The 25,011-nt window shown below is 40.7% G+C and overlaps 4 protein-coding genes across 6 annotated transcripts; 3 read left to right on the top strand and 1 right to left on the bottom strand.

Annotated features, from left to right (window-relative positions):
• Positions 1–131: 131 nt before the first annotated feature.
• On the bottom strand, positions 132–1,421 carry LOC144210622 (microtubule nucleation factor SSNA1-like). Its single transcript, XM_077737380.1, has 3 exons — positions 1,084–1,421; positions 528–727; positions 132–307 (listed from the first exon to the last, which is right to left on the bottom strand). The coding sequence occupies exons 1-3, from the start codon at positions 1,133–1,135 to the stop codon at positions 251–253; spliced, it is 309 nt and encodes a 102-aa protein (XP_077593506.1). The 5' UTR covers positions 1,136–1,421; the 3' UTR covers positions 132–250.
• Positions 1,422–2,005: 584 nt separating this feature from the next.
• LOC144210246 (histone-lysine N-methyltransferase EHMT1-like) lies at positions 2,006–14,046 on the top strand. Of its 2 annotated transcripts, XM_077736796.1 has the most exons (26): positions 2,006–2,043; positions 5,027–5,114; positions 5,283–5,788; positions 6,523–6,733; positions 6,824–6,972; positions 7,113–7,268; positions 7,383–7,457; positions 7,564–7,666; positions 7,781–7,912; positions 8,100–8,377; positions 8,513–8,745; positions 9,055–9,270; positions 9,340–9,422; positions 9,509–9,615; positions 9,696–9,818; positions 9,913–10,014; positions 10,299–10,403; positions 10,483–10,637; positions 10,773–10,943; positions 11,147–11,291; positions 11,373–11,450; positions 11,613–11,728; positions 11,872–11,958; positions 12,229–12,307; positions 12,431–12,609; positions 12,917–14,046. In XM_077736796.1, the coding sequence occupies exons 1-26, from the start codon at positions 2,023–2,025 to the stop codon at positions 13,104–13,106; spliced, it is 3,888 nt and encodes a 1,295-aa protein (XP_077592922.1). In that variant the 5' UTR covers positions 2,006–2,022; the 3' UTR covers positions 13,107–14,046. The 2 variants fall into 2 exon arrangements, with proteins under 2 accessions (XP_077592922.1, XP_077592923.1); XM_077736797.1 differs by lacking the exons at positions 2,006–2,043; positions 5,027–5,114; positions 5,283–5,788 and adding an exon at positions 6,213–6,340.
• A 966-nt stretch (positions 14,047–15,012) lies between these two features.
• Positions 15,013–17,119, top strand: cdk2ap1 (cyclin dependent kinase 2 associated protein 1). Of its 2 annotated transcripts, none has more exons than XM_077737171.1 (4): positions 15,013–15,369; positions 16,079–16,152; positions 16,280–16,406; positions 16,714–17,119. In XM_077737171.1, the coding sequence occupies exons 1-4, from the start codon at positions 15,270–15,272 to the stop codon at positions 16,779–16,781; spliced, it is 369 nt and encodes a 122-aa protein (XP_077593297.1). In that variant the 5' UTR covers positions 15,013–15,269; the 3' UTR covers positions 16,782–17,119. The 2 variants fall into 2 exon arrangements, with proteins under 2 accessions (XP_077593297.1, XP_077593296.1); XM_077737170.1 differs by having other exon boundaries at positions 15,036–15,336; positions 16,058–16,152.
• A 222-nt stretch (positions 17,120–17,341) lies between these two features.
• mphosph9 (M-phase phosphoprotein 9) lies at positions 17,342–24,995 on the top strand. Its single transcript, XM_077737234.1, has 22 exons — positions 17,342–17,390; positions 17,774–18,003; positions 18,642–18,792; positions 18,929–19,018; positions 19,373–19,701; positions 19,783–19,967; positions 20,042–20,151; positions 20,249–20,353; positions 20,429–20,622; positions 20,732–20,881; positions 20,954–21,041; positions 21,386–21,559; positions 21,629–21,676; positions 21,789–21,853; positions 21,929–22,030; positions 22,109–22,218; positions 22,423–22,593; positions 22,658–22,792; positions 22,894–23,014; positions 23,264–23,492; positions 23,566–23,640; positions 24,112–24,995. The coding sequence occupies exons 2-22, from the start codon at positions 17,813–17,815 to the stop codon at positions 24,214–24,216; spliced, it is 2,928 nt and encodes a 975-aa protein (XP_077593360.1). The 5' UTR covers positions 17,342–17,390; positions 17,774–17,812; the 3' UTR covers positions 24,217–24,995.
• Positions 24,996–25,011: the final 16 nt, after the last annotated feature.

Below are 25,011 nucleotides of genomic sequence, written 5' to 3'. Positions count from 1 at the left end.
TTCGTGTTCATTTGTCACCTCCTGTTCATTTTTGTGCATTTCCAGGTTACTTCCTCATGGTTTTGGGACATTTTAAGGTTTCATAGAAACCTGTTGGCTGCACACCACAATAAGTATCAATCAACAAAAACTGGTGTTCTGATTAACTTTATTAAAATACATTGCCATTAGACAATTTGAAAACATGTACACAATCTAAATAGGTTCCTCAAATGAACAAAACATTTAAAAAATTAAATAAAAAAGGTCATCACTGGTTGCCAGCCTGCTTCATGACACTCAGTAAGGACTGTGAGCTCTCCAAGATCTGCAAAAGATGACATAAAAGAACATATCAAAATCTGTTTGCACAGATGTGAGGTGATGTTATTTATATTTATTTGTAATAGATTGATTGGTGAAGCCAATTAGGAGCTCTAAAGGGCTCCAACAAACAGTTTTCTTCAAGGACTTAAAAGCACTGATAAAATACTATGAACAAACAGTTGTAAATTTATAATTCAAATTAAAGTTAATGGACAAAAGACCTTTGTGTATGCAGACTGAGTCTCTGTGATGGTGCGTTCGATGGTGTCGTAGGCAGCCGTTTTTTGTGCCAGGCTTTTGTTAACTTTGTTCAGCTTTTCTGAGAGATTGTGGATCTCACACTGGAGCTGTTCCTTCATCTCTTCTTCTTGCTTGATCTGATCCCTCAACCGTTCTCGCTTGGAAAAAAGGCCATCAAAACCTGAGAAGAACAAAAAAAAATGTTTAATACATCCAAGATGACTTCAAGGAAGACCATTATTCCTTATGTTTTTTATTCCTGTATAATACTGGTTTGCATGAAAAATAGTATGATAATGAAGATGCTTGACTTCATCATAATCACTTTAATCAACACTTCTATGAGTGGGACTTGATAATATTCTTCAATATCTTGAGTACATTAGTCATGTTTGTTAGACATTTGGACTTTTGATTCAATTTTCAGATAGATGTGGTCTATCTCCCGGAAAAAAGAGAGGTGGGGCCAATGTGAAGCATGTTGACAAATTTTGATAAAATCTTACTTTCGATCGTCCAATAAATTAAATGACTTACATTTAACGAGTTCATTGTTGTAAGTCTGCAGAGCTGCAGCTTGCTGAGACATGTTGGAGATAGATAGCGACCGGTCCAGTGTGGACAAAGTTATCTTGCAAATTTCAAACTTAATGCATGGGCGCACTTCAGCCAAACTTAAGATCTCTCACACTGTGCACCAGAAAATGTGAAAGAATAAGAAGGGGGGGAAACAGTTCTGCCTAGTTTTCGAGAAGTGTCTGCTTGATAATCAGCATGAATCAAAATCCCATACTTTATCCAAGCATTGTGGTTTAGTGTATCTCTGTTGCTACCTAAAATACTTCCTCTCGTTGATCTTCTTTGTCATATTTTATCGGCGGTCGTTTACTCTTTTAGTACACTTGGGCCCTCTATTGCGTCGGAGTGGTAACTACAAATGTTCGGAGACGCATTTCACTCCACACTACAAAAATATTTAAAACTGACTCATACACTGCGACGTTCCTTCTCAGTGACGAACATTGTCAACTAAGAATAATAACGTTCCTTCCCAACAATGAATATTTAGTGAATTTAGGGAAAATGAAAAAGAACATTGTGATATATAATGGAACTATTAAGGTGACCGAATATATAGCATGTAGTAATTGGAATATACCTACCGGATTTCTTTTATTTCACAATAAAAGAATTCATGCTAAAAGCGAGATCAGTTAATAACTTATTTAGAGGTTAATAATAATATAACTAATTGCTGGTATAGCCCCAACTCGCAGCATTCTTTTCATAGGGCTACCGTGGGAAATCAATAATACTTTTTAAACCTTACCTAATACATTTTATCATATATACATTATTGAATTATTAATTATTTTTTGAATTATTATAAGTAAACACTCAGGTGAGTGTTGCATCCCGGAGAAGGGGAATATGCGTGACGTCATCTCACATGGGCGGAGCTTAGGTCCAGGCACCATGGCTTCGGCAGAGACCGAGGTGAGTGAGTGAAACCTTATCTTCTGCAAGCTTGTTTCACTTTTTACCCCTTTCTCTGTTTTAAAGAATGCATGATTTCACGAGTAGCAAAGGCTAATAGTCAAAGCTGGATAATTGTCTTAACGTAGGCGTCGGTTTGTTGTCCATTTTCCTACTGCCAGCCTCTGTTCTCCTGCTTTTGTGCTTACCGGAGGGCAGCCGAACGTGTAGGAAGATGCTGCGCCCCGGAATCTGAATGCTGTCTACAGGCGCGTTTTATGCTAAGCAGTTTGTCTCTTTCATACATGGTCCTTGTTTGAAGCAATATCTTGCCCCTGTCACTGTTAAGCTTTCAAAATAAACCAAAACGGGATGCGTACTCAACATTTGAGCTAACGTTGTTCTTGCTATGAATCTAGTATTTCATTTTGCCGGTCTGTGCTGGCCAATCTGCATTCTGATCTTTAGCTTTCTGCTAGTTAGCAGACTGCACAAATACCTGCAAACCGACGTATCAATATTTCTTGCGGGTTAGAATTCTCTATAATCGAAAAGGATGTGTAATTACGCTTTAATATTTGGAAGATCGTACCACTATTAGCATGTATTGCTCTTTGTATTACATACTGCACTATGCTAGCTACATAAACAGTGAATACAGCGTTGTTTGAGCAGCTTCCACTATAAACAGACAACATCGCAAGTGCTTAGAAACTTGTTTTTTAAACATATGAAACACACATCACTTCAGTGCGTTATTCTCCCGATCTGTTGTTATTATTGTGTTATTTGCTGCCATGCTTTCTAGTTTCCCTACGAACCCCATGCGAATGTAACTATTACAACCACATCACATTCATTCTGGCATCACGTTAGTCTCAAAAAAGCTAATTCAGAAGGTGTTCAGTTGTTATGATGCATCATGGCAGGGATCACCAATATTCATTGTGATGATTGACAGGATGAAAGTGGAGGATGAGGTGTGGGCTTCATCTTCTGGAGTGGGCAGGGTGGTCTCTGGAACGCATTGATGGTCATCTTTGGACTGATGTAAACAAAAGGGAGTGTTTTTTTGTGTGTGGATTTTGTATTTCATCTATCCTACCAACTTCATAAATAGTTATCAATCTGAGTTTGATAAGTTGTGCAAAAATGGGGAATGTTATATTAAACAACAAAACAATGATAATGTTTCTTTTTACACGAAAGTGGGAAAAAGAACAGAAATTGTATGACACACCAATTAGTTTGGTCCTTTTAAAGTGAAATCATTCAATTTCTGAACATCTCATTCTCAATGTTAACTGGGGGGTGCTGAAGCCAACTCCAGCTAACTAATGGCATCAGGTGGGGGATAGTCTGAGACAGACAGCCATTTACATTGCCTAGGGACAATTTAAAGTGGTTAACCAGCCCACCCTGCAGGCTTTTGGGATGTGGGAGGAAACTGGAGTACCTGGAGAAATCCCACATAAGCCCAGGGACAACACTCAGACACCACACATTGAGGTCCATTGGGTTTCTAACATCTACCAAAACAACTTGAATAGAAGTACATGTAGCTGTCGCTCCAGTTGCAGTTTACATACATGGTTGGTTTTGACTGGTCTGAAGAGATTCATAACCTATTAAAACCAGAAGTCAGTGTATTGAACTGCTTGTCAGTGCATCAAAATGGTGTCTCTAAAGTGATCTGCGTTAGAAATGTGCTGTTCCTGTTTCCTTAAATCTTTAATATGATCTGATTTGTGACTCTTGAAGACTAGTCATTATTTTGGTTCTGGGCTACTGTTTTAATGAGCCTGCACTGTTGTATCTTGGTACATGATAAGAACAGTTTGTAGCTTTAAGCACAGAGTCTTGAGCTCAGTGCAGTCACTGCACTGAAAATTTGACGTCATATCAGTACCACGTTTGTGCATTTCTTTTTTTCCTCCTGGGTCCCAGGGATTGACATGTATTTTTTTAAAGGATTTTATGTTATTGAATGTATCACAGCAGACGTTTGTTGTCAATTTGTCAACATGTTAATTGGACCTTCTGTTTTCGGAAAACATAGTATATCAGTTATGCTCTTCTTGATTTTTTTTGTTCTTTTGGGATGCTGGATTGTCTCATGAGGCCCCAAAATCCATTCAAATGTAATGGTTGTCACTGCCTATCAAGCTGTTAAGGTAGTTCTGACCCCGTTTGTTGTAGGAATCGGAACGGTGAGCAATAAAATGGACATAGTACGTAAATAGCCATATTATTCAGTATTTCTCTATTTGTCTTCATGTTGTCATCTGGAAATGCCATTGATTATATAGACAAGCTTTTATGCTTCAGAACAACAATGCTGAATTCAGACATCTTACCACTTCTCTTGTAACCATAAGAATGGCAGTTTTGCTTGGGTCGGGGATTTGCAACTTAATTAAGGTGCGTCCCTAAACCCAATCGTTGGTTTCCAGATCTCTTTCTCATTTAGTGAGAAAAACTACTGCAATGGCTGCCTGGTAGCAGTAAACAATCCAGTTGCGAAATGGCGGCGATCTGCAGAAGGGCTTCTCTGCCTCCCTTCCCCCTTCTTCCCTCCTGATATAGCAGTTCAACTGTCTAACACTAGGGGGGGAGAAAAGCAAAAATACTTTCATCTTGGGTTGGTTGTCCACAATCTGTAGAAATGGCAAGTTGAAGGAATCTCCCTTCCTTACAGACAAAACAACACCATGTTCATTCAGATCATTGGGCATTGAGAGATGCCTCAGCCTAGATGTTCTTTTGGAGACACGTTTGGTCTGGCTAACCCTGCTGCTGCCGGATTTCGTGGTGCTTTAGTAGCCTTGGTTCAGCAATTCATTGGAATGTGGTCCTTTAAATCTCTCCTGATATGAAAAAAATCTCTAAGATGATGCTTACCATTGCCTAAAGTAGAGGTTCAGTTCTGAGCAGGAAACTAGTTTTTCCACAGACATATTCAAATTGCAATACATTCCTAAACCAATTGTTCTTTTTCCATTAGCCCAGTGGTCTTGCCAAAGGAAGAGTTTACAAAGCTGAAGAACCATCTACAAAAGAGGGAGTTGACCTGGAAAGCAATGGAAAGACAGGTATGGTTTTTGTCATTCCATCTGTTTGTATTAGTAAAAGAATGTATTCCTTAAGAATTGCTACTCCATGTGCAGGATAGCAGTTCATAAAACAATACAACTAAACACAAAACTCTTTTATATCTTGCTGTTTCCAATCTAATATGTGCCTTTGGGTATGGCTCATAGATGAACAAAGAGCAGAAGTGGACAAGCTGGACTCATCTCCTATTGCTGACCCAGTGCTCAATGGCACTGAATCTGATGACACAAGGCACAATTCCCCAACACACTGTTCTTCAACAGGACACAGCAAAGCGCCATCATTAGTTAATGAAAATGGTACATCAGACATGGAGACGCCACACGGTTCTGTCACAGGAAGCAATGGATTCCTTCTTGCCAAGCCAGAACAGGAGGACAACTCTCAAACCATGCCTGCTTTGGCAGTTTCCCCTCATAGGACTAACCGTCCACTTTCCAACGCCTCCCCAGGAGTACACTTGACCAAACCTCCCTCTCCATCAGGCTCTGGTTCTCCTCAGACTCTGGGGGCACTAAAGAATGACCCTATTTTAGGAACTCCATCGGGGAAGGAGACAATAGACTCTAAAAATGACACAGCTTCAACACCCACCATGGTTCACAGAGCTCGCAAAACCATGTCTAGGCCTGCTGTCACTCTAGAACAAAAGGTACATTATTCCACAATGCTTTTCTATTTTTATCTGCCCAGTTGGTTAGCAATTGATAAAGAACAATGTTTGTGTTCTATCTTTCCTCCTTGAATGGTGGTTACCTTATTGGCGTGGAGTGGTTTTGTGTGTCCCAATGATCCTAGGAGCTAAGTTAAGGAGGTTAAGTGCAGATCCTGCCAAAGCAGGGCTCAAAGCCCCTTCTTACAATGTATCTGACATTTGTATAGCATTTTCTGCACCTAGATGTGGATCAGTGGGTCCTCCCAACTGGAGCCAGGTCTGAAGGTTGGGCTAGATATCAAGAGCCAGATAGCCAGGCCCAATGTAAGTGGGCCTGGCCAGGTGCAGGTCCTTAAACTAGTGACTTTTGCTCTATCTGTCTTCATGTGTGATTGCAGTTGGGTGTGATTGCTGATTTACTTGAATGGCATTTTGAGTTAGATAGATTCAACCAACACTCTCATAGTAGATCGTAGATGTGTTTTTAGTGCATCCTAGGTCTAGAGATTACTCAAGATTACCCAAAGCAAATGAGATATTTTGAAATAAGTATACTTGTGTTTTTTTTGTCTCCAAGTGAGCTTGTTAGTAAAAAAAAACCTTCTCTTTCCACTCCTAAAATTTTAAGTTAGTGGCTAGTGTGCATTATGTAAAATAGACTTGATCTTGTCATTCTGCCACCATTCAAGAGACTTAAAGTTTCATTATGTTGTTGTTGTTGTTACTGACAGCTTCTAAAGAAGGAATTAAGAGAAGCAAAGAATGCCAAATTGGAAACTCCGGTCTCATCTGACACGCCGAAACCATCGCAGCTGTGCTCAACAGAAAACCATCTACCTCAACACTGTTCGGATTTGCCGGCTTCAGCACAAAGCGCTTCACCAGCAAGTCCTGTTGGTTCTTCCCCTCAACTCATGTCCACCCAAGCCAAGCTCCAACCAGGTTCCAGACACAAATGACTACTCATTACAATATCTGTATAATTATTTTATTTATTTATTTATCTTGTTTTTTAATTGTCTTTTGACAAAGGCTACTTATCAGGGGGGTTGTCTACCCGCAAGAAGAAGAGAAGGATGGGTATCTACAGCCTCGTTCCTAAGAAAAAGTCTAAAATTCTTCGTCAAACATCAATGCTGGAATTGTTTAAGGCTGCTGAACCAAATCCCAAAAGTCCAGAGGTATGTCCTTGTTACTTGCACATAATACATAATAGAGCACAGTAATTTGTAGAAATTTACCACCAATTGTTTGTGTCCAATTTTGCTAGTGGTGATATTGCATTAATGTAATTTCTACATATTTTTGTCATACTTCTTAGACAAGCATCCATGTAAATGGAGAGAAGATGGATCATGCATCTGAGGAGGAAGAAGAGTCAGATGAAGTGGATTCTGAAGAAGAGCAGCAGCCCCAAGGAGAGGATCTTGGCACTGCTGAACAACAAGCAAGTCCATCATTTGAGTCTGTCCCACAGGTTTGACTTGCCAAGGATATGCCTTCTCTAGAATTTGCAAATGAGCTGTCAATATTCTCTATATAATGATTAACACCCAAGTATTTATTTGTGGTGGTTCACCATTGTCATTAGGTTGAGAATGAGCAGGATTCTGAAGAATCTGTTGAAGATGGTGAGGAAGAGGAGGGGGGCACAGAATCAGACTTGGTAAGATCAATTGAAAGGCAACAATTCATTTTCTTTTCTACTAACTTGTATCTATAATAATAATTTTCTCAAGCTTGTTTAATCATTCGATTTTTGTTTGCCTTAGAGTACCGAGTCTGGTCTCCAGAAAAAAATAAAGAGGAAAACAAAAGGGGGCAATACATGGCTCCGACCATCCAGAAAACGCAAGAGGAAGGTAAAGGTTAAAGGTAAGGATGGATGAGTTCACACTTGTACTTTGTGCTCCAGATCATTATCGTTTGTACGGATTTGTGAGTATGTATATGTGATTTTCTTGAATCGTCCTTGATGAATCTATCCAGAATCAGAGACCTTCTCCGAGTCTCCACATTCAGTTCTGACGCACACCGAGGATAGGAATGAACACTTCCAGATAACGCCACCAGACAAACTCAGTAATCTCCCTGAGCCTGACACCAGTTTAAATGGAAAAGGTGAGCTTGTAAAATGGAGGCCCTTATGAAGACACTTTATTTTTGTTTGGACTAAGGCTGTGAAAAAAATATATTTTCTTTCCCCATGAAGCATTGGTCCTGTTATGTTTTGAGTTTGAAAGAAAACTATTCCACTGGGTGAAAAAGCACAGAGCAATGTAACGGAAATGACTTTTAACCTCTGCAGAGACTTCAAGTTCAACAATGGAGGAAGCACAAGAGCTTCCACTGTGCAGCTGCCGCATGGAGACCCCCAAGAGTCGAGAAATCCTCATCCTGGCAGACAGAAAGTGCATGGCTACGGAAAGTGTTGACGGACAACTGACCCGTTGCCAAGGCGCCGTCTTAAAGCAAGAAATGATGCGTCCATCCAACTCTGTTCAACTGCTAGTTTTATGTGAGGAACACCGTAACAGCATGGTCAAGCATCAGTGCTGCCCTGGATGCGGCTTCTTCTGCCGGGCTGTGAGTACACATATCCGTCCTCTTCCTATCATCCATTACTTTAAACAAAATATTTCTTCCATCACCTTTTGCTTTTGATGCATTGTCAAAAGCCAAACTAGAATGTTAGACTCATTTTGTCCTTTGGCCGTATAGGGAACTTTTATGGAGTGCCAACCAGACATTAACATCTCACATCGCTTCCATCGTGCCTGCGCTTCCGTGCTGAAAGGTCAAAGCTTCTGCCCCCACTGTGGTGATGAGGCCAGCAAGGCCAAAGAGGTTACCATCGCTAAGGCTGACACAACCTCCACTGTACCCCTTGCATTTACTCACGGACCAGCTCCGCCCGTAGCCCACGAGGGTCGAGCAGACACTACCACAGACAGGTAAATCATCTGCCAGGTTCGATTTTGAACTGACTTAGAGAATAGTAGTCCTAATTTGCAAGTTTTGACGTCACAAACAGCCATTTGGTTCATAGTTTCTGTGTTGCTTTGCTTAGGGCTTTAAACAATATTTTGAATCACAGTCACTGTTGCGCTTTAAGCTGCTTATGAAATGTGACAGAAAATTAAAACACGCAAATTCAGTGCAAAGAGGATTGACAAATCAAATGTCCTCCAAGTCAAAAGTCCTTGTCCACCTCTCTGTTAAAATTCCCTTATGTTGTCTTATTTTATCATTTTTATCTCTAGCTCTGTACGCCTCGAAGTGGCAGGTGATGGCAATGGCAGAGCAGACAGCTCCCTTTGCACTGGTTTGGTACCCGAGCTAGATTGCCTCGCCATTCCGGGATCGTCCAGGAGCTCAGAATTACACGCCGACATCGAAGCGACATCCCTATCTCCAGCTCTTCAGGCACCGACTCGAGAAACTCTTGAAAGCATTCTGGTTTCTCTTGACACAGAAAAGTATGTTTTAATTGCATCCATTAGTTTTAAAACCCACAGCTTCAACAGTCTCTCTTTATGTTTGAGCAGACCCAAGAAGCTACGTTTTCACCCAAAGCAACTTTACCTATCAGCCAAACAGGGAGAGCTTAAAAAAGTGGTTCTCATGCTGGGTGAGTCTTAACTTTTATCTCGCCAATCGAATATTTTCCTTCATCGAAAGGTTTTTGAAGGATATTTATCTTTATGTTATGTGCAGTGGAAGGTATTGACCCCAACTTTAAAATGGAATCCCAGAACAAACGCACTCCACTTCATGCTGCAGCAGAGGGAGGACAAAAAGAAATCTGCCACATGCTTGTGCAAGTATGTACTAATCCTGCTAGTCAGGTTTGATGAATATCATTACTTACACATTAAAAAATATCATATGTTCCATATTAAAGGCTGGTGCAAACTTGGAAAGCTGCGATGAAGATCATCGCACACCTATAATGGATGCCTGTGAAAACAACCATATAGAGACAGTCATGTACCTGCTACGAGCTGGAGCTAATGCCATGCACAAGGTATGTCCTTCAATTGCTGGGCCACCTCAAAATAAAAATAAAAATACAAATGTAAATGATAACATTTCATTATTCATTTCTGTTTCCTCTACAGGATGTTGAAGGGTTCACATCTCTTCATCTAGCGGCTAAGTCTGGTCATTACAATATTGTTGAGTACCTTCTTTGCACGGGATACGTAAACATAAACTGTCAGGTCAGTAACACTTAGTGTGTTATGAGGACATTACATCGTACTAACCGGAACAAAAAACATATATATAGACTTACACACTTTCAAATTTCACCTGACTTTAAATTTAAGTGCTACCTGAAAACAGTATGTACTGATGGAATAGTAACCTTTATTTGTGCTCTGTTCGTCAAAAGTATGATGCCTCAATAACCGTACTTTTTACAACAAACTGGTATATCAGCATTTGTCATAGTGACACAGCTTGATTATGGGTGAACATTATGTTTGATTTATTTCCCCCTCAGGATGATGGAGGTTGGACAGCCATGATTTGGGCCACAGAGTACAAACATGTGGACCAGGTCAAATTACTTCTCTCCAAAGGAGCTGACATAAGTATCAGAGACAAGGTTAGCCTAAAGTACAATACCTTTGGACTTTTTACATGGAAATTTAATGTTGTTTTTTTAATGGTGGGGGTCATTTTAGGAAGAAAACATCTGCCTTCATTGGGCAGCATTCTCTGGGAGTGTTGAAATTGCCACGCTGCTTCTTGATGCAAATTGTGATCTGCACGCTGTTAATATTCACGGGGACTCTCCACTACACATAGCTTCTCGGGAAAATCGCTTGGAATGTGTCGTGTAAGTTGTTAGAATTTGTATAAAGTTGTGTCATGGATTATGTTATCATAGCTCACTTTCATTTGTGGTTAAAATTTTCAATGCAAGAAGTGTAGTGCTAACTCAAAAAAGTAAAACCATTGTCTTGCTCTTCAGACTTTTCCTTTCTCGAGGGGCCGATGTTTCCCAAAAGAACCGAGAAGGAGAATCTCCTTCAGATTGCTGCAGCCACACCTCAAAAACCTTTACTACCCTGCAAGCCAATAGCAGTGAAAGGGACCCCAAGACTGTCAGGTTCATTCAAGCAGAGGGAAAATACCTTCACAGGTTCAAATTCACATGTTGCATTGTTTTACTCTAGCCCTTAAAAATGTCATATTAATAGTAATGAGAGCAGATGATGGAGAGTTTATGAAATGCTATTTTCCATGTGATTCTGGCTATGTTAAGGTAAACTGCAGCTTTTGTGTTGTCAAAAGATAAGATACCTGAGGCCCCCTAAAATGTCTGTGTATTTGACATATGTGCAGTGACATTGCTCTGGGGCAAGAGAGGATTTCCCTACCCTGCGTCAACGCTGTTGACAGTGAACCGTACCCAGATGACTACAAGTACATCCTTGAAAACTGTGTCACATCCCCAATGAACATTGATAAAAACATAACACACTTGCAAGTAAGTGTATTCATGCTTATTTCAAGTTGGGAGTCCTTGTATTCGGAATTCACTAATATCATTGTTCTGTGTGTCCACCAGTACTGCGTGTGTAAGGAAGACTGTTCTTCAAGTCTCTGTATGTGTGGACAGCTAAGTTTGCGCTGCTGGTATGACACGGTAAGATGATTAGTGTCAAATATACTCCTCTGCATTAAAATCCAAATCATAGTCTGAGACATTGTTTATATTATAGACTACATTTTAAGTTGGACAGTCATGTATAATAATCGGTTCAGAGTTTACCTCGCCCTACTAAAATCATTCATCTTGAACTTTTAGGATGGCTGTCTCCTTCCTGAATTCTGCCGCGAAGAACCCCCTCTTATCTTTGAGTGTAACCATGCTTGTTCCTGTTGGAGAACCTGCAAAAACAGGGTGGTGCAAAACGGACTCAGGTAGAGAGGTTTTTAGATTCTTTCTTTATCGGAACTGAAAATGATAGGATTTCTTTTGGCTTGTTGGCAAATTCGATTATTCCAATACACAATTAAATGTGAAAGTAGCAAGGGTACAGCCATTAATATAGAATGTTTTCCAGAACCAGGCTTGAGCTCTTCAGGACCCTTAAAAAAGGCTGGGGTGTTCGAACATTGCAAGACATACCACAAGGGACCTTTGTATGCGAGTAAGTCTCAAAATCAATTAGTAACATACACAAATAATTTGCAGTTTTAACACTCATTTCCAAGATTTCAATGCGGCCTCACTTAAATTACACCATCTTGCACTTTTGATTAACATTGTAAAGTTTATGTATATATATTTTTTTCAACATGATAAATGGTTGTTGTGTTTTTTTCTGTACTGCTTTTCATGTATGTATTCATTTTTTTAAATGTACAATAGTTTCTCGTAAACAGCATTAGTATTGATGGACATTTATGCTTTCAAATAGATATGTTGGTGAGATCATCACTGATGCAGAAGCTGAGATGAGACAAAATGATTCCTATCTCTTCAGTTTAGATGATAAGGTAGCTTGCCTGAAGATGTTTTTCTTTTATTCTTGTTAATTTTCTGTACTACCATATATGGGAGCCAAAAGTTTTTTCTTTCTATGATGTTTTGTCACCTTGTTTATTTAATTTTTTTTCTAGCAACCGCAAGATCCTTACTGCATCGATGCTCGTTTCTATGGAAACATCAGCCGGTTCCTCAACCACATGTGCGACCCCAACCTGTTTGCCTGTAGAGTATTTACCACACACCAAGACCTGCGTTTCCCACACATTGCCTTCTTTGCCAGTGAAAACATCAAGGCAGGAGAAGAACTTGGGTAAGAAGCACATCTTTATTCCTCACATTAAATTCCAGGGCGTGTTTACACTTGCTTGAATGAACTCACTTTGAAATTTCAACTTAGTGGCAATGTAAAAAAAAATGGTCATATCGAATTCCTCTACATTAAATGTTACATTCCTTCCTGGAATTTACTCAAAAGTCAACATAGGAGCTGTTTTAATTTGACTTAACTGAAAACTTTTTTAAGGCCCGCGTAAAATTGGAATATGATTTTAACTGTACCGTCATTCCATCTTGCACTGAATTGAGAGATTGGGAACTTCTTTCTTCCTGCATCTCAGGTTTAACTACGGCGACCACTTTTGGGAAGTCAAAAGCAAGGTGTTCAACTGCGAATGTGGCTCCTCCAAGTGCAGACACTCATCTGTAGCCATGACGTCACTACAGGCGGACAGCACCCCGGAAAACCGCCAACAGCTCAGCGCCTCCCCTGACACCAGCTCCTCCAACGGCCCCTCCAGCCTCTCTTAAAAGGTGCCTCCCACTCATCTTATTTACTACACCCACGTTTCACGGACCCAAGGGCACCTATCCTGACGTCCGGTAACTTTTTACAAATGAACTTGTACTGTACAGCGAAACACACTTTTGCCCCCTATGGAAAATGTTTTATCTTGATGATCAAGATGCACAATTGATCCCCCTGAGGAATGTACTGCTCCAGTCTGGAACAGCGTTTAAAAACGAACACTTGGTGGTCCCCTGACAGAAACAAGGACAACTCGACCGTCTTTCCATTTCATATTTAACTTCACTGGGAAGAAGAACATGGCCTTTGGATGTGAGTATATCGAGAAGCATTCCATCAAAATTAGATACATTTGTAAATTGAAGCCATTGCATCACGACTGCTTCGTGAAGTGTTTGGATGAACCCAATGTTTTAGAAATGCCCAAAATATCGAGAAAGACAAGAAAATAATCCGAGGGTGATACTTCCTTTGTAAGGTGGGTAAAATTACCATTTAACTTGTTTGTTAAAGGAGAACCGACCTAGTTGTCTGGTAGGATTTCCAATGGTTGATGAAGAACACATTTCGAAACATGAGTAACAAAAATGGTGCTCTTTCGTTCATTTTTTTTTCTACTTTACGTGCTCATTACCCAAGTGAACATAGTTTGTAAGATAAGAGAACCTTATGTTGATGTTTTTTAAGCTGTTTTAATTCCAGTTTTGTAATTGTATTTGTAGTACCATTAGTTCTGTTTATAATTTTCTTCCACGATTTTGCCAACATATCTTCTTAAATGTTTGTAGTGAAGCAGTGGCCACTGTTCAAAATCCCGGATTGGAAAAAAAAGAGAAAAAAAAGTTACAAAAATGCACTTTCTGTTATTTTCTGTTACACATTCATGGACCGTGAAACATTTGAATTCATTGTATCTTTTTCAATAAATTTACTACTAATGGATTTATTTGGATTTACTTGTGTAATTCTGTTTTCTCACAGTTCTTGCTCACTAAGGTGTAGGTGTGTTATGGTTCAGTGCACGTAAGTATGCTGTAGAAAACCACCCACCCTGAAGCCCAGATCTTCTCTTTTGTCTTGACAATTTGATTCTTGTTGAACTATTTCATGGTCCCTGAAATCTTACATCTCATTAGGCCGTGTGATTGGCTGCAAACCAATCCAGGGGATCCTGATCCTGGATTCAAAACCTTGATCTTCTCTCAGTCAGGTGTGTACACGAATAACCAGATCTAGTTTAGTATAGATATGATTAATTTTATATATATTATTATACTTATTATGTGCTACATTACTCAGCCAGTTGTGATATTTAGTATATTGGAAATGCCAACTAGTGATGGCAATAGATGTTCAATCCATTATAATGGGGAATGGGCTTTGAATGGAACAATTAGTTCCAGCCAATCCCATGTGAAATGGATTGGACGTCTATCACCGTCCATGGCTGCAAAACAGTCAAGGTCCATATGTTAAGTAATGGGATTCATAATACAAAACATGAATAGAAATTGCACAGGGGTCACATTTATTTGAATTGAATCTTTATTCCTTATATTTTTCCTAATGTATTACAATTGCATTTTGGACATTTTTTCATGTTTCAAAACATTTACTACTTGATGTTCATTGCATTTCAAATATATTTTGTATTGTTCATTTCAAAATACATGCAACACTAATACAACAATGAAATGCATACAATGAATCTTGCAAAATTTCAAGAACAAAAAGGTTAAACTGATGTCAAAATGTGATGGTTTTAGTCAAAAAGCATTCATATTCTGATTAATTATTGAATAATTTAAAAAAAATATAATGATGCCAATTAAAAAAAATAAAATCGCGAAATCCCTGACAAAGACAACGAGGACGTGACGTCAAAACACTTAAAAATCCTTCCAAAGTCGTCAAAAGTCATCTAAAAGCGCGGCTTAACTTTTCACCAAAATCTGCTCCAGGCTCCGACCAAACGTGCCGCTTTTGGCAGAGCAAAGTGTATCTTTTTCTGGGCTTTTCCCTCAGCGGGGCTCGGTGATCGGCTTGGTTGGCTGGGTGTCAACATTCAGTGACGGCCATGTTTGCCGGGCCGCCGTAAACAACAAAAAAAGTGGGAGACAGACGCCTCGCTGAATGTCGGGTCATTTGGATTTCTTTCATTTACAATGTCTCTGGGAATGTCTTACAAGCCCAATGCCCACCAGCACACTCCGGGAACTTCGGGGAACCAGGGTGAGCACAAAACGTCCGAGTGGGTACCCGCGTGTAGTCAGTAATTCGACGCTTAAATTCGGGGGGTTCTCGGAGAATACCTGAAGAGGAAGCCCCGTGTGTGTGCGTGGAGTTTTTTGGTCCGGTTACATATGTCGGGTCACATCCTGGGAGCTAGGCTAATTCGTATCGGCCATTATTACCAATGTCGACAAGAGGCAGGAAATTTTAAAAATCGACGGGATCGGAAGGGGCGAAGTCGGCGGCGACGTCTTGGGTTACTTTCGCCGGCGTCCAGGATCTCGATGACGGCCCGTGAAGGCGGCGACAGTCAAAAATGTATCGGTCGTGTCTCGTTGAGGTAGCCGCGCTCCGCTTCCTCCTCCATGATGCTCCCCGGCTCCGGGCTGCTTGATTGATCCACGCCGAAGAGAGGCGTCTCTTTGCGGACATCTGCTGACGCGGGCCCGCTACTGCAACCGCATGGAAGTAGTATTGTTATACTACATACAGTACTGCGTTTTCCGTCATAATCACTAGGAGTATTAAACAATACCCATTACCCATGCTATTTTTACAATTAGAAATGTGCTGATTTATTGTACTGTTAAAAATTATAACTTATTTTTTGCCTTTCTGGGACACTGATTTAACTTATGCACCTATGCAGTGGAGTATGACTTCAATTTTCCATAAATATCAGAAATTTAAAATGGAATATTTTGGGGTTTGTGTGCAATAGTTGGCAGCCTCCAGTCAGCAGCCAACCTTGCCCATCTGCAGTCCTACAGACCTCTACTGAGTGAATATGCACCTCCATCTCTGGGATTCTCACAGGTAACATCACCATGTTGCGCCTTTTTACAAATCAAACTAAATATGTTTTTATTGCATTTATGGCAGAATTCTATAGCCTGTTCAATTTACCCATTGATTTGCCAGTTCCTCAATTTGACTTTTGCAGGGCTTGACTGGTAGCCAAGTGCCTCCAAACAAATATGCTGAGTTGCTGGCCATCATCGAAGAGCTGGGCAAGGAGATCCGGCCCACGTATGCCGGCAGCAAGAGTGCCATGGAGAGGCTCAAGAGAGGTGCTTTTAGATAGTACATTATTGTTTGATGGCATATTAGGGAAATGTCATATTCAACACTGTAACACTCTTCAAAAAAGTTTTTGCTTTTGAAAACTATAAATAATAAGCATTGACTCACCACGTTTCATTGCCAAAAACAACGATTGATGTCCAACCCAATTTGACTAAGGGGATGGCAGTCATCCCAGTCAAAAAAAAATTCTACAACCATTGGGATAAGCACTAAAAAAATAAATACCACATATTTTTAGAACTTGATCTTTTTTTAACCTAATTGTTTGTTTCTTCTTGTTCTGGTTCCTAGGCATCATCCACGCCCGTGGACTGGTACGCGAATGCTTGGCAGAAACTGAGAGGAACGCAAGGTCCTAGCGACAATCACGCATTCTGTGCAAATAGACCTCACGATGTGTGTCTTTAAACATAAGAAGAACAAGTTCTACTTGCATGCCCTTTCTAAAATGGAGTGAGGTGTCCATTTTGAGAATGAGTCAAACTCTTAAATTGTGCCCACTTTTGGGAAGCTTCATTTCTTGTATTTTCCTTTATTATTTTTGCATGCAAAAAAAGTTAAGTGTCAGTCTTTTTGATATGGGAGATTGAGTGAAAATTCATTCGTGTTCAGGTTGGTTTTGTTATCAAAAGAAAATGCTGTTACTTGCATCTTTGTATGTATTTATTACAGTGTAATAAATTGTATTTTCAATACAGCTGTCCTGGGCAATCATTATGTTTTTCTTTCATAATAAAAATGCTTTATATTGCAACTTTTGAATGGAAACTCTTAATTTACATCTATGTAGTAGTATACTAGTGTATATTTTTCCCGGGAAACGTAAACGCCCATTTCTGCTATCAGCCAATGAGGAAGCCAAACCAGACCATTCACCAATCAAATTCCCGCGTTGGTAGTGCAACCAATCAGCCATCGACTAGCATTTCTCTGACCAATATGGATGATAAGACGTCGCAAATGAACTGGTAAGGTTAACTCATGTTGTGCAATTATATTTATGGATTTAACACTCGCTTTAACAATATTAATGTCTTCAAATTGCACCAGACTGAGTATGCAATTTCGTGTTCGTCACCAAGAGTCTCGTATAATGTTAATAGAGGCTCAATAGTTAGCTTTTAGCATGCTATCAGAACCCCCGATCTCAAGTTAAACCACAACATGCTCGCGTCGTGGTGACCGATTTTGGATCACCGTGGACGGGTAAGGATCGCGTTGTCTACTGTACATTTAAGGTCACACACTTCTTGCCAGATATATGAGCACTGCAGTTGAAATAATCTATTAAATTGATGTTTATGTTTATTGCAATATGGAACATTTTTCTTTGCATATATGTGTTCTGTAGGCATCAGAGTTCCCACCAACTTCGTGCGGGCCCATAAACATGTCCACAGATGACAGCATCAGTGAAGACGTGTCCAGCTCGGGGCCCCGGAGTCACTCCCACTCTCACGCAGGCGGCGGCAAGAGCGAGGCGTCCCAGCTGTCCTCCGAGGCCACCACGGCCTCTGGGCTGGGGGTCTCCCAGACCACGGGGGGCACTGTTAAGGTCACACCAGCATGTACCAAGATCAGGTACAGTGTTGCCTGTTTTATTTGTTTTTTTTCTATGTCCTAATGGAAGTAAATTCAATTTTAAAAGTTACTTGAAAAAGAGAATATAGCAATATTGACTCTACAGTCTACAGCATTTAAGTACTTGCTCAGGGATGTTTTTTTTTCCATTGAGGGCCACTTTCAGAAACTAGAGATCGGGTCAAATAAGATTGGGATTTGCAGATGTATTTATTTGTTTTTAGGTGTTAAGTCATTGGCTGACATTGATACACTTCAAATCCATTTTGACTGGGAGGGTTGGCAGCCATTATTTCGATCTGATATCAGCCCATCTTTGGGTGGAAAAAAGTCCACATATTCGACTATTATGAGAAAAATCATGCCCCAAACAGTAGACTTAACAGTTATATTATTATATCAACTGATATCATCTGATCTAAAGAAATAAAAAGTCCATGTGATGGCCAGGTCTCTATAAGAAAGATATTCACCCACACAGCTGGGAAAAGTTATTATTTTTACTCTGGGATACAGCAATAACCCAGAACCCTCCACAAATGGCATTTTCTAGCTTATTTATATTCCTTATGTTATTTTAGCCCAAGGTTTTCACTGTCAGAATCCACAGTTGAATCAAAATATTCTCTAAATTTTAGGGATCTGTGTCTGAGCACTGAGGAAGATGCATTCTCTCCGGGCAAAAATCTTCCATTCATTAATCCGAGCTCCCTGGAAACACTTCGAGCTCTGGTGGAAGAGATACGCAGCGGTGGTGAAACGGACCCACAGGTCTGGAAGGACTGCGAGGTACGACCCTGTCATGTCGCTCAGTGAGACCATAGTCTTGCTCAGCACCTTCTTCTTTTTGGCCCTGCCTACCTTAGGGCCTCGCTAAATGAGACCTTGCTCAGCACCTTCTTCTTTTTGGTCCTGCCTACCTTAGGGCCGATGGCTGCATCTGTTTCAGTTGGTGGAGAAGCAATATCAGGAGCAAATCCTTGCACAGCAAGGACAATACCAGTGCCAAATACAGGTAGGAGACAATGAGGTTTTGGATGTGTTTCCTTAGTTTGAATGTTGTCAGTGGTTTTTAAACAAACTTTGAATAGTAGGCATTAGTAAAATGGATTATCGTGCCATGCTTTTATTCATTAAAAAATATTCATCTGACGTAGTAAATTGTAAACAAAAGTACAATAAACAATTTTTCTGAATTATTGTAAATGATGAGTTATATGGGGTGATTTTGTGATTTCAAAAATGATAGAAGCAAAATAGTCATTTACTATACATAATGTACAATCAGACATGTACATCATTACTTAAATTAAAAAAAAAGATTAATGCCTACCAGACATCACAGATTTATTTCATGTGAATTTCTCAGTTAATTCAGGATGAGATCAAAGCATTGGTGCAGCTACAGAACCGGTCTCCACAAGGAGACTTCACCCACAGTGGCGCCATCCAAAGTATCGACCGTGGCACAACTAAGGACCTCCTGTTGCCTCTCATGAGCGGTGACTGTCCCTTCCCCGCTCACGCGCTCAGCGACAGCCCAGCTACCATCTCCCCGTTGGCACTTGGCAACCCGCCGGCCGACGAGCGGGCCGCCACTGGACTGAGCAGCGGCTATGGCACAATCTCGGCCCAGGAGACGGAAGACATACGAGATCCCGAGGAACCGTCCTCAGCCTACCGGCAAAAAACCTCAGGGTAATGAGAGAAACTGTATCAACAGATCATCCAAAAAATCAGTACATTAAATGGCCTTATAACACTACACTATTTATACAGTCAGGTTCTCACCTCTTGGGCTAAGAGGCAGAAAATGCGTGGCAAGAAGATTAAGGCAGTAGTTTGCGAAATTCCCGAGTACCAGGAATTGCCACGCAGTGCGGGCGAGACGCCTGACTTCCATATCCCTGGGGTCGCTTCATCTACACTGAGGAGGAGCGACAGCCTCTTGTCCGAGGCATCAGGTAGCAAATTTAGATCAGACGTTTTCTAATTTTTAGCTGCATGGAAAGCATCATTGCCATTTGTCTCTTCCCAGGCTTGACCTACTGGCGCCTTAACGAATGTGACCTTTATCACCGTCTGCCGGATACCCTCGATCGCAGTAGCGGAGGGCCCTATTATCTCCAAGAACCTCCCGTAGATCAGGTGACGACACACATTTCTGGCCACCAAATGTTTTTCAATCCAATCAGAAGCCCTGAAAAAGGTTTTGTCAGTTTTAAAACCAAACAAAATCTTGTAGGCAGAGGACCTTGGTGTCTCTCTTCGGGACATCTACGAGCACAAGATCAACCTCAAACATTCCGACTGGGAACGCTCTGAGGTTTCCACTCCAGTGTGGCTGCAGGTACATCAGATCGTGTGATGCAATTGGCCAAATCCCGAGACCGCTCGCCAAACTTTACCATTTTTGCTATCACAGCCGCCTCCTGTGGACGCATCCCGCCTTTCCTCCACGACGCCTCTGAGTCTAGATGGCATTTCAGACGCATCACATGAAGTCTTGTCCACCCCACGCCTCAAGGTGGGTGCGGAGGAGGAGGAAGCCACCTACAACCCCAGTACCAGTCTGAGGCCTGGTTCTGCTTCTCTAGATGACCCTGTCGTCCTCTCACTGTGAGTCCCATTTAATCCTATGTCTTTTATTCAGTCCTATTTTTTTACATACATTGCCAATCTTAAAACCATAAAAAATATAGTAATTGCGACCTCTACTCATACCCAGTCTGCGACAGAACTTGAGAGAAAAGCACTCCCGTCACGTGGCCGACTTGAAAGCGTATTACAAGTCTGAGATTAAAGTCCTGCGAGACAAGCTGAAGCTGCAAGATCTGCCAAGTGATCTCGAGAAGAGCAACCGGATTCTCTCTGATAGGTATTTCAACATTTAAAAAAAAATCAGCAGCTTTTAAATTCCATCATTGTGTTTCTGTGGAATGTTTTTCAGATGTCAGCATCTGGAAAAAGCTCTGACTGAAGCTGGCCAACGTATTGACAGTCTGGAGGAAACTAATGCTTCGCTGGAGAAAAAGCTGGTAGATTGGGGTTGGTTGTAACTCGGGTTGGATGTCATATGTTGAAATTCCATTGAAGGTGCCAGATGTCCAATTCATTTTTAATGGGAGGCCCAAATGAATTGAATCATCAGACATGAAAGGACAATTTTGTTCCTCTGGTTTTTAGGCCTACCATCAGCTTTATTAATCAGATTTCTTTTCTTCTCAGACCTGTAAATCATCCTAGTAAAATGGATTGGATGTCTTGTGCCTTTGAAGGCAGCGAATGGATCGAATGCATGCCTTTATAAGGATTGAAAATAAATGAATTGTGCATAAAGGGTTGATTTTTTTTTCAATTTTTTATGTCGAAATGCGTTTAGGCTGAGTGGCCCGAGCGCTATGCGGTGGCAGGCGCTGCTGTCAAATCGCTGCGACAGCGTCTGGAGGATAGCAAGCGCTCCACCAGGGAAAAGGCGGCAGCTGCCGCACAGGCTCGCCGGAGGGCCGACGACAGCGAGGCCAAAAGGGAGCGGGAGGTTCGAGCCAAGAAAGAGGTGAGGTCATTTGTTGTCTGGTTGGATTGGACATATGTTGACCACTGATAAACTGTTTCTCTCCCCCAGATGCTTGTACAGTATGACGGTGTGGTAAAGGATAATGACAGACTGAAGGTAATCCATGAAATTCTTCTAGTGCTTAAAATTCTTGCACTTGCATAAGTCAACTATCTAAATGTTAAGTAACACTATTGACGTCATTCATTTTCCTTCCTCTTTATGTCAGAGCACCCTGCTGTCAACAGAAGACAAACTTTACCAAGCCAACGATGCCATTTCAGATTTAAAAAGGTGATTTTGACATTATCTCTACAATGGAAAATAAAAGATAAATAATACTCTTTAATATATATCACCCTCATTCAGAACCATTTCTAAACTGGAATCTCAAGTGCGGCAGCTGGAGCACGAGAACCAGGCCAGAGTCCGCCACACCCCTCGCAGCGACCCTCGACCCTCTGGTGCCGGGTAAGCAGGCGATGGAAAAATCTGCACCTTTACACGTGCAGAATGAGAATACTTTGATTTATTGGAGGTCTCTTGTAGTCTTTTCCACCATCCCGACCTGCTGCACTCACCCGGTACAGCCAACGCTGAGCCAGACGTCACCCGGAGACGCTCACCCCGTCCCGAGGCCCACCTGCCCGAGCCAGCATGTCTTTCCGACATCCCGATCAAGTGAGTCTTTTTTGTGCTATTGCTACCAGGATCAAAATATTGGTAAGCTCTTTACCTTCAGGTTGCCAGATAAGCACTGCATTATCATACTAACGTTGCAAATTGCAAATACAGATGCTAATAAACTACACTTTAATATATAATGCAACTGTAGTATATAACATTAGTATGTATATTTAAAGGTAAAGTTTATACTAGCTCATTTGTATTCTACAGGGGCGTGTCCCCCCGAGTCCCCGACCGAACGCCGCCCCCATCGAGTTTTCAGGATGAGGGCGCCAACCTCTTGACTCCCATCATGAGAGCCCTGATCGAGATGGAGGAAACCCGGGCCACCGAGAGCAGAGCCCCCTGTAAGAACAATAAAACGTCAAAGTCTTTTTAGAACCAACCAATGACACTTCCACTTGCTCAAAGGGCTGCCCAATCACAAGCCACAGATGTGCGGCGTCAAAAGTCCACTCAAAAGTCAAAGGAGTTTGTCCCCGGATGGTCACCGGTCATCCTCACTACCCCCGGCGTCATTACGGAGCCCCATCGCCACCACACCGTGTATGTATTGACATTAATTTTGGCTTTTGCTTTGGAATTTCTTCTATTGGCTGGATTATTTCCTGACCTTGCATTTTTATTCCTGTTGTGTTCCACATCAGCAAAGAGGGAAATGTTACTTTCCCCGATGCCAGCCAAAGGAAGCCCCAAGCGCTGCCCCACCGAGAACTATTCCACCGCATTTGGTCACATGATGCCACGTGAGGAGCATCTCGGAGACAGGTCGGTCCACATTATCGCACAAATTTCTATGGTCGAGCACCTACATTTTAGTTTGCAGTTTTATTGGCCAACTGCAGATTATGAAATATTAGATGGAGATACATGTGCACTATAATTTTTCTGTTCAATTGCTCTCCAGCTTCCCAGTTAAAATGGATTGGATGTCTATTACCAACAATTTCACACAAAGAGTCAGTGTTTAGTGCAATACTCACCACTATTTTTCCCAATTTTCCGTCCATTTCAAAGATCTTCCCCACATGCCGACCACACGAGGCGCCATTCCCTCCACAACGGCAGTCCCAGGAAAAAACTCGACTTTAATTTGTCCGACCACAGAGGTAACAAAGCCAAGGACTACAAACCAACCAAGATTTTAATCTTTTCCCCTCTCTTCCATGCAGACTTCAGCGATAAAGATCAATCATTGGAAGACGCAGAGAGACTTTTTGACGAGCTCACGCGGGAAAAAAACGAGGCCAGTTAAGGGTTTTATTTTCGGGCACATACATGTTTCTGCATGTCACTTTAATCTTTGTGTTTGCATGCAGATCGAGGCAACCCTCAGCCGCATGCCGCCGTCGTCCTCAGGTGCTCGAGTGAGCCGGAAGAGTAGGTTGGGCCAGGTGAGCTGCACTATTAACACATTTTTCAGACTATAAAGCAAACTGGGTAAAATTATAGAATGGGTCTGGGCAGATAATCATTAAATAGTTAAATGGTTATCAATAGCAGGCAAAGAGTTAAATACTATGACAACAACAAAAATCTAAATGCTAGATATGCAATTCATTAAGTATGTTTTTTTTCTATAAAAGAAGCTAACACTTTTTATTTAAAATGGAATAAATATTTTTAACTATGTATATGTTTTTAAATAATTATTTTCATGATTTTTGTATTTATTCCTTAAGTATTTTCCCCCCCCAGAATTGCATACAATTATATGTCATCCAGATAACTCTTATCTTGGGTATATATCTGCAGGGGTTGTAAAAGTCACAATTTAGTGGGGAAATCATGGTGCTAAAGTGCAACATATACTAAAATACGTCCAGTATAAGAGGTGACTCATGTAGTGTGCATGTGCCCACCAGGTCGCCTTGGAAGAGCGTCTGGAGCTTGTGAACCAAGAGCTCGGGTCTATCCGCATGACACTTAAGAGGTTCCATGTCTTGCGCTCCTCTGCCAGCATTGCATAGCAACATGGCTATGTTTTTGTTAGGAACATACTTTCCACTCGGGGATATTTGTGATACATCTTTTTGGGAAGGCTATATTTTTTTGTACCAGATTTATAGATTTTTTTTACTCAAAGTAAATGGGTGTACAGTCTGAATAGAATAGTTTTTCTTTATATGAGGCCGCAATACCTTTTTGTCATGCTGTTGTTTACATTTTTGACATTGGAAGAAATAATTGTGTTTATTCAACATTATTAGTTTCTTGTTGTTTTGGGTAAAAATACCTTTTTTTAAAGGTGCAGGCAGGAGGTGAGCCACACAATTATGTTTACTCTCATGCTCCTCATCGCACAATAAATGCAGCATGTTTTATTTAGATTTTTTTAATGAAACTTTTTTGGGATCTAATGATAATCGCCTGCAAAAAATACAATGTGGTGTTGCCAAAAAACAGCAGCAGAATGATAACAAAAGTCTGATTTTTAATATTTGGTTTTGTCATGACTGTCTATTTATAAAGTATTATAGTGAGATATTTTTCCTATATAAAAAGGCAAATATTTTAATAGATCTCGATGAGTGACAGCAGAAAGGACTAGTTTGATTACATCCTATTCATAAATTGTTTTGGGCAATAATTGGACTAAATTGCTTTGTATATATCAATAGCTTTTTTTAAAAAAGAAAAATCCCTTTAATGTTTTAGCTAAAAATTGATATTAGAAACAGGAAAAAAGTCACATGTACCTTTGTTTATTACTTATTTTCATATACTAATATAAAATGTATTATAAATACTTATAATGTTTTTTC

The sequence above is a fragment of the Stigmatopora nigra genome, chromosome 17 (assembly GCF_051989575.1).
Source record: "Stigmatopora nigra isolate UIUO_SnigA chromosome 17, RoL_Snig_1.1, whole genome shotgun sequence".
Classification (NCBI taxonomy): domain Eukaryota; kingdom Metazoa; phylum Chordata; class Actinopteri; order Syngnathiformes; family Syngnathidae; genus Stigmatopora; species Stigmatopora nigra.
Note: the sequence above shows the minus strand (reverse complement) of the source record. Positions and strands in the feature narration are given on the sequence as shown.

What these genes read in the sequence shown, in the direction of transcription:
- LOC144210622 (XM_077737380.1), bottom strand. Translation starts at nt 1,135, where the DNA reads ATGTCTCAGCAAGCTGCAGCTCTGCAGACTTACAACAATGAACTCGTT. An exon ending in CAACAATGAACTCGTTAAAT is followed by an intron (nt 728 to 1,083) that starts GTAAGTCATTTA and finishes TGTTCTTCTCAG; the next exon opens with GTTTTGATGGCCTTTTTTCC. An exon ending in CTCAGTCTGCATACACAAAG is followed by an intron (nt 308 to 527) that starts GTCTTTTGTCCA and finishes CATCTTTTGCAG; the next exon opens with ATCTTGGAGAGCTCACAGTC.
- LOC144210246 (XM_077736796.1), top strand. Translation starts at nt 2,023, where the DNA reads ATGGCTTCGGCAGAGACCGAG. An exon ending in CTGTCACTCTAGAACAAAAG is followed by an intron (nt 5,789 to 6,522) that starts GTACATTATTCC and finishes TGTTACTGACAG; the next exon opens with CTTCTAAAGAAGGAATTAAG. An exon ending in CAAATCCCAAAAGTCCAGAG is followed by an intron (nt 6,973 to 7,112) that starts GTATGTCCTTGT and finishes CATACTTCTTAG; the next exon opens with ACAAGCATCCATGTAAATGG.
- mphosph9 (XM_077737234.1), top strand. Translation starts at nt 17,813, where the DNA reads ATGTCCACAGATGACAGCATCAGTGAAGACGTGTCCAGCTCGGGGCCC. An exon ending in AAGAACCTCCCGTAGATCAG is followed by an intron (nt 20,152 to 20,248) that starts GTGACGACACAC and finishes AAAATCTTGTAG; the next exon opens with GCAGAGGACCTTGGTGTCTC. An exon ending in CCTCGACCCTCTGGTGCCGG is followed by an intron (nt 22,031 to 22,108) that starts GTAAGCAGGCGA and finishes GGTCTCTTGTAG; the next exon opens with TCTTTTCCACCATCCCGACC.
- cdk2ap1 (XM_077737171.1), top strand. Translation starts at nt 15,270, where the DNA reads ATGTCTCTGGGAATGTCTTACAAGCCCAATGCCCACCAGCACACTCCG. An exon ending in CATCTCTGGGATTCTCACAG is followed by an intron (nt 16,153 to 16,279) that starts GTAACATCACCA and finishes TGACTTTTGCAG; the next exon opens with GGCTTGACTGGTAGCCAAGT. An exon ending in CATGGAGAGGCTCAAGAGAG is followed by an intron (nt 16,407 to 16,713) that starts GTGCTTTTAGAT and finishes TCTGGTTCCTAG; the next exon opens with GCATCATCCACGCCCGTGGA.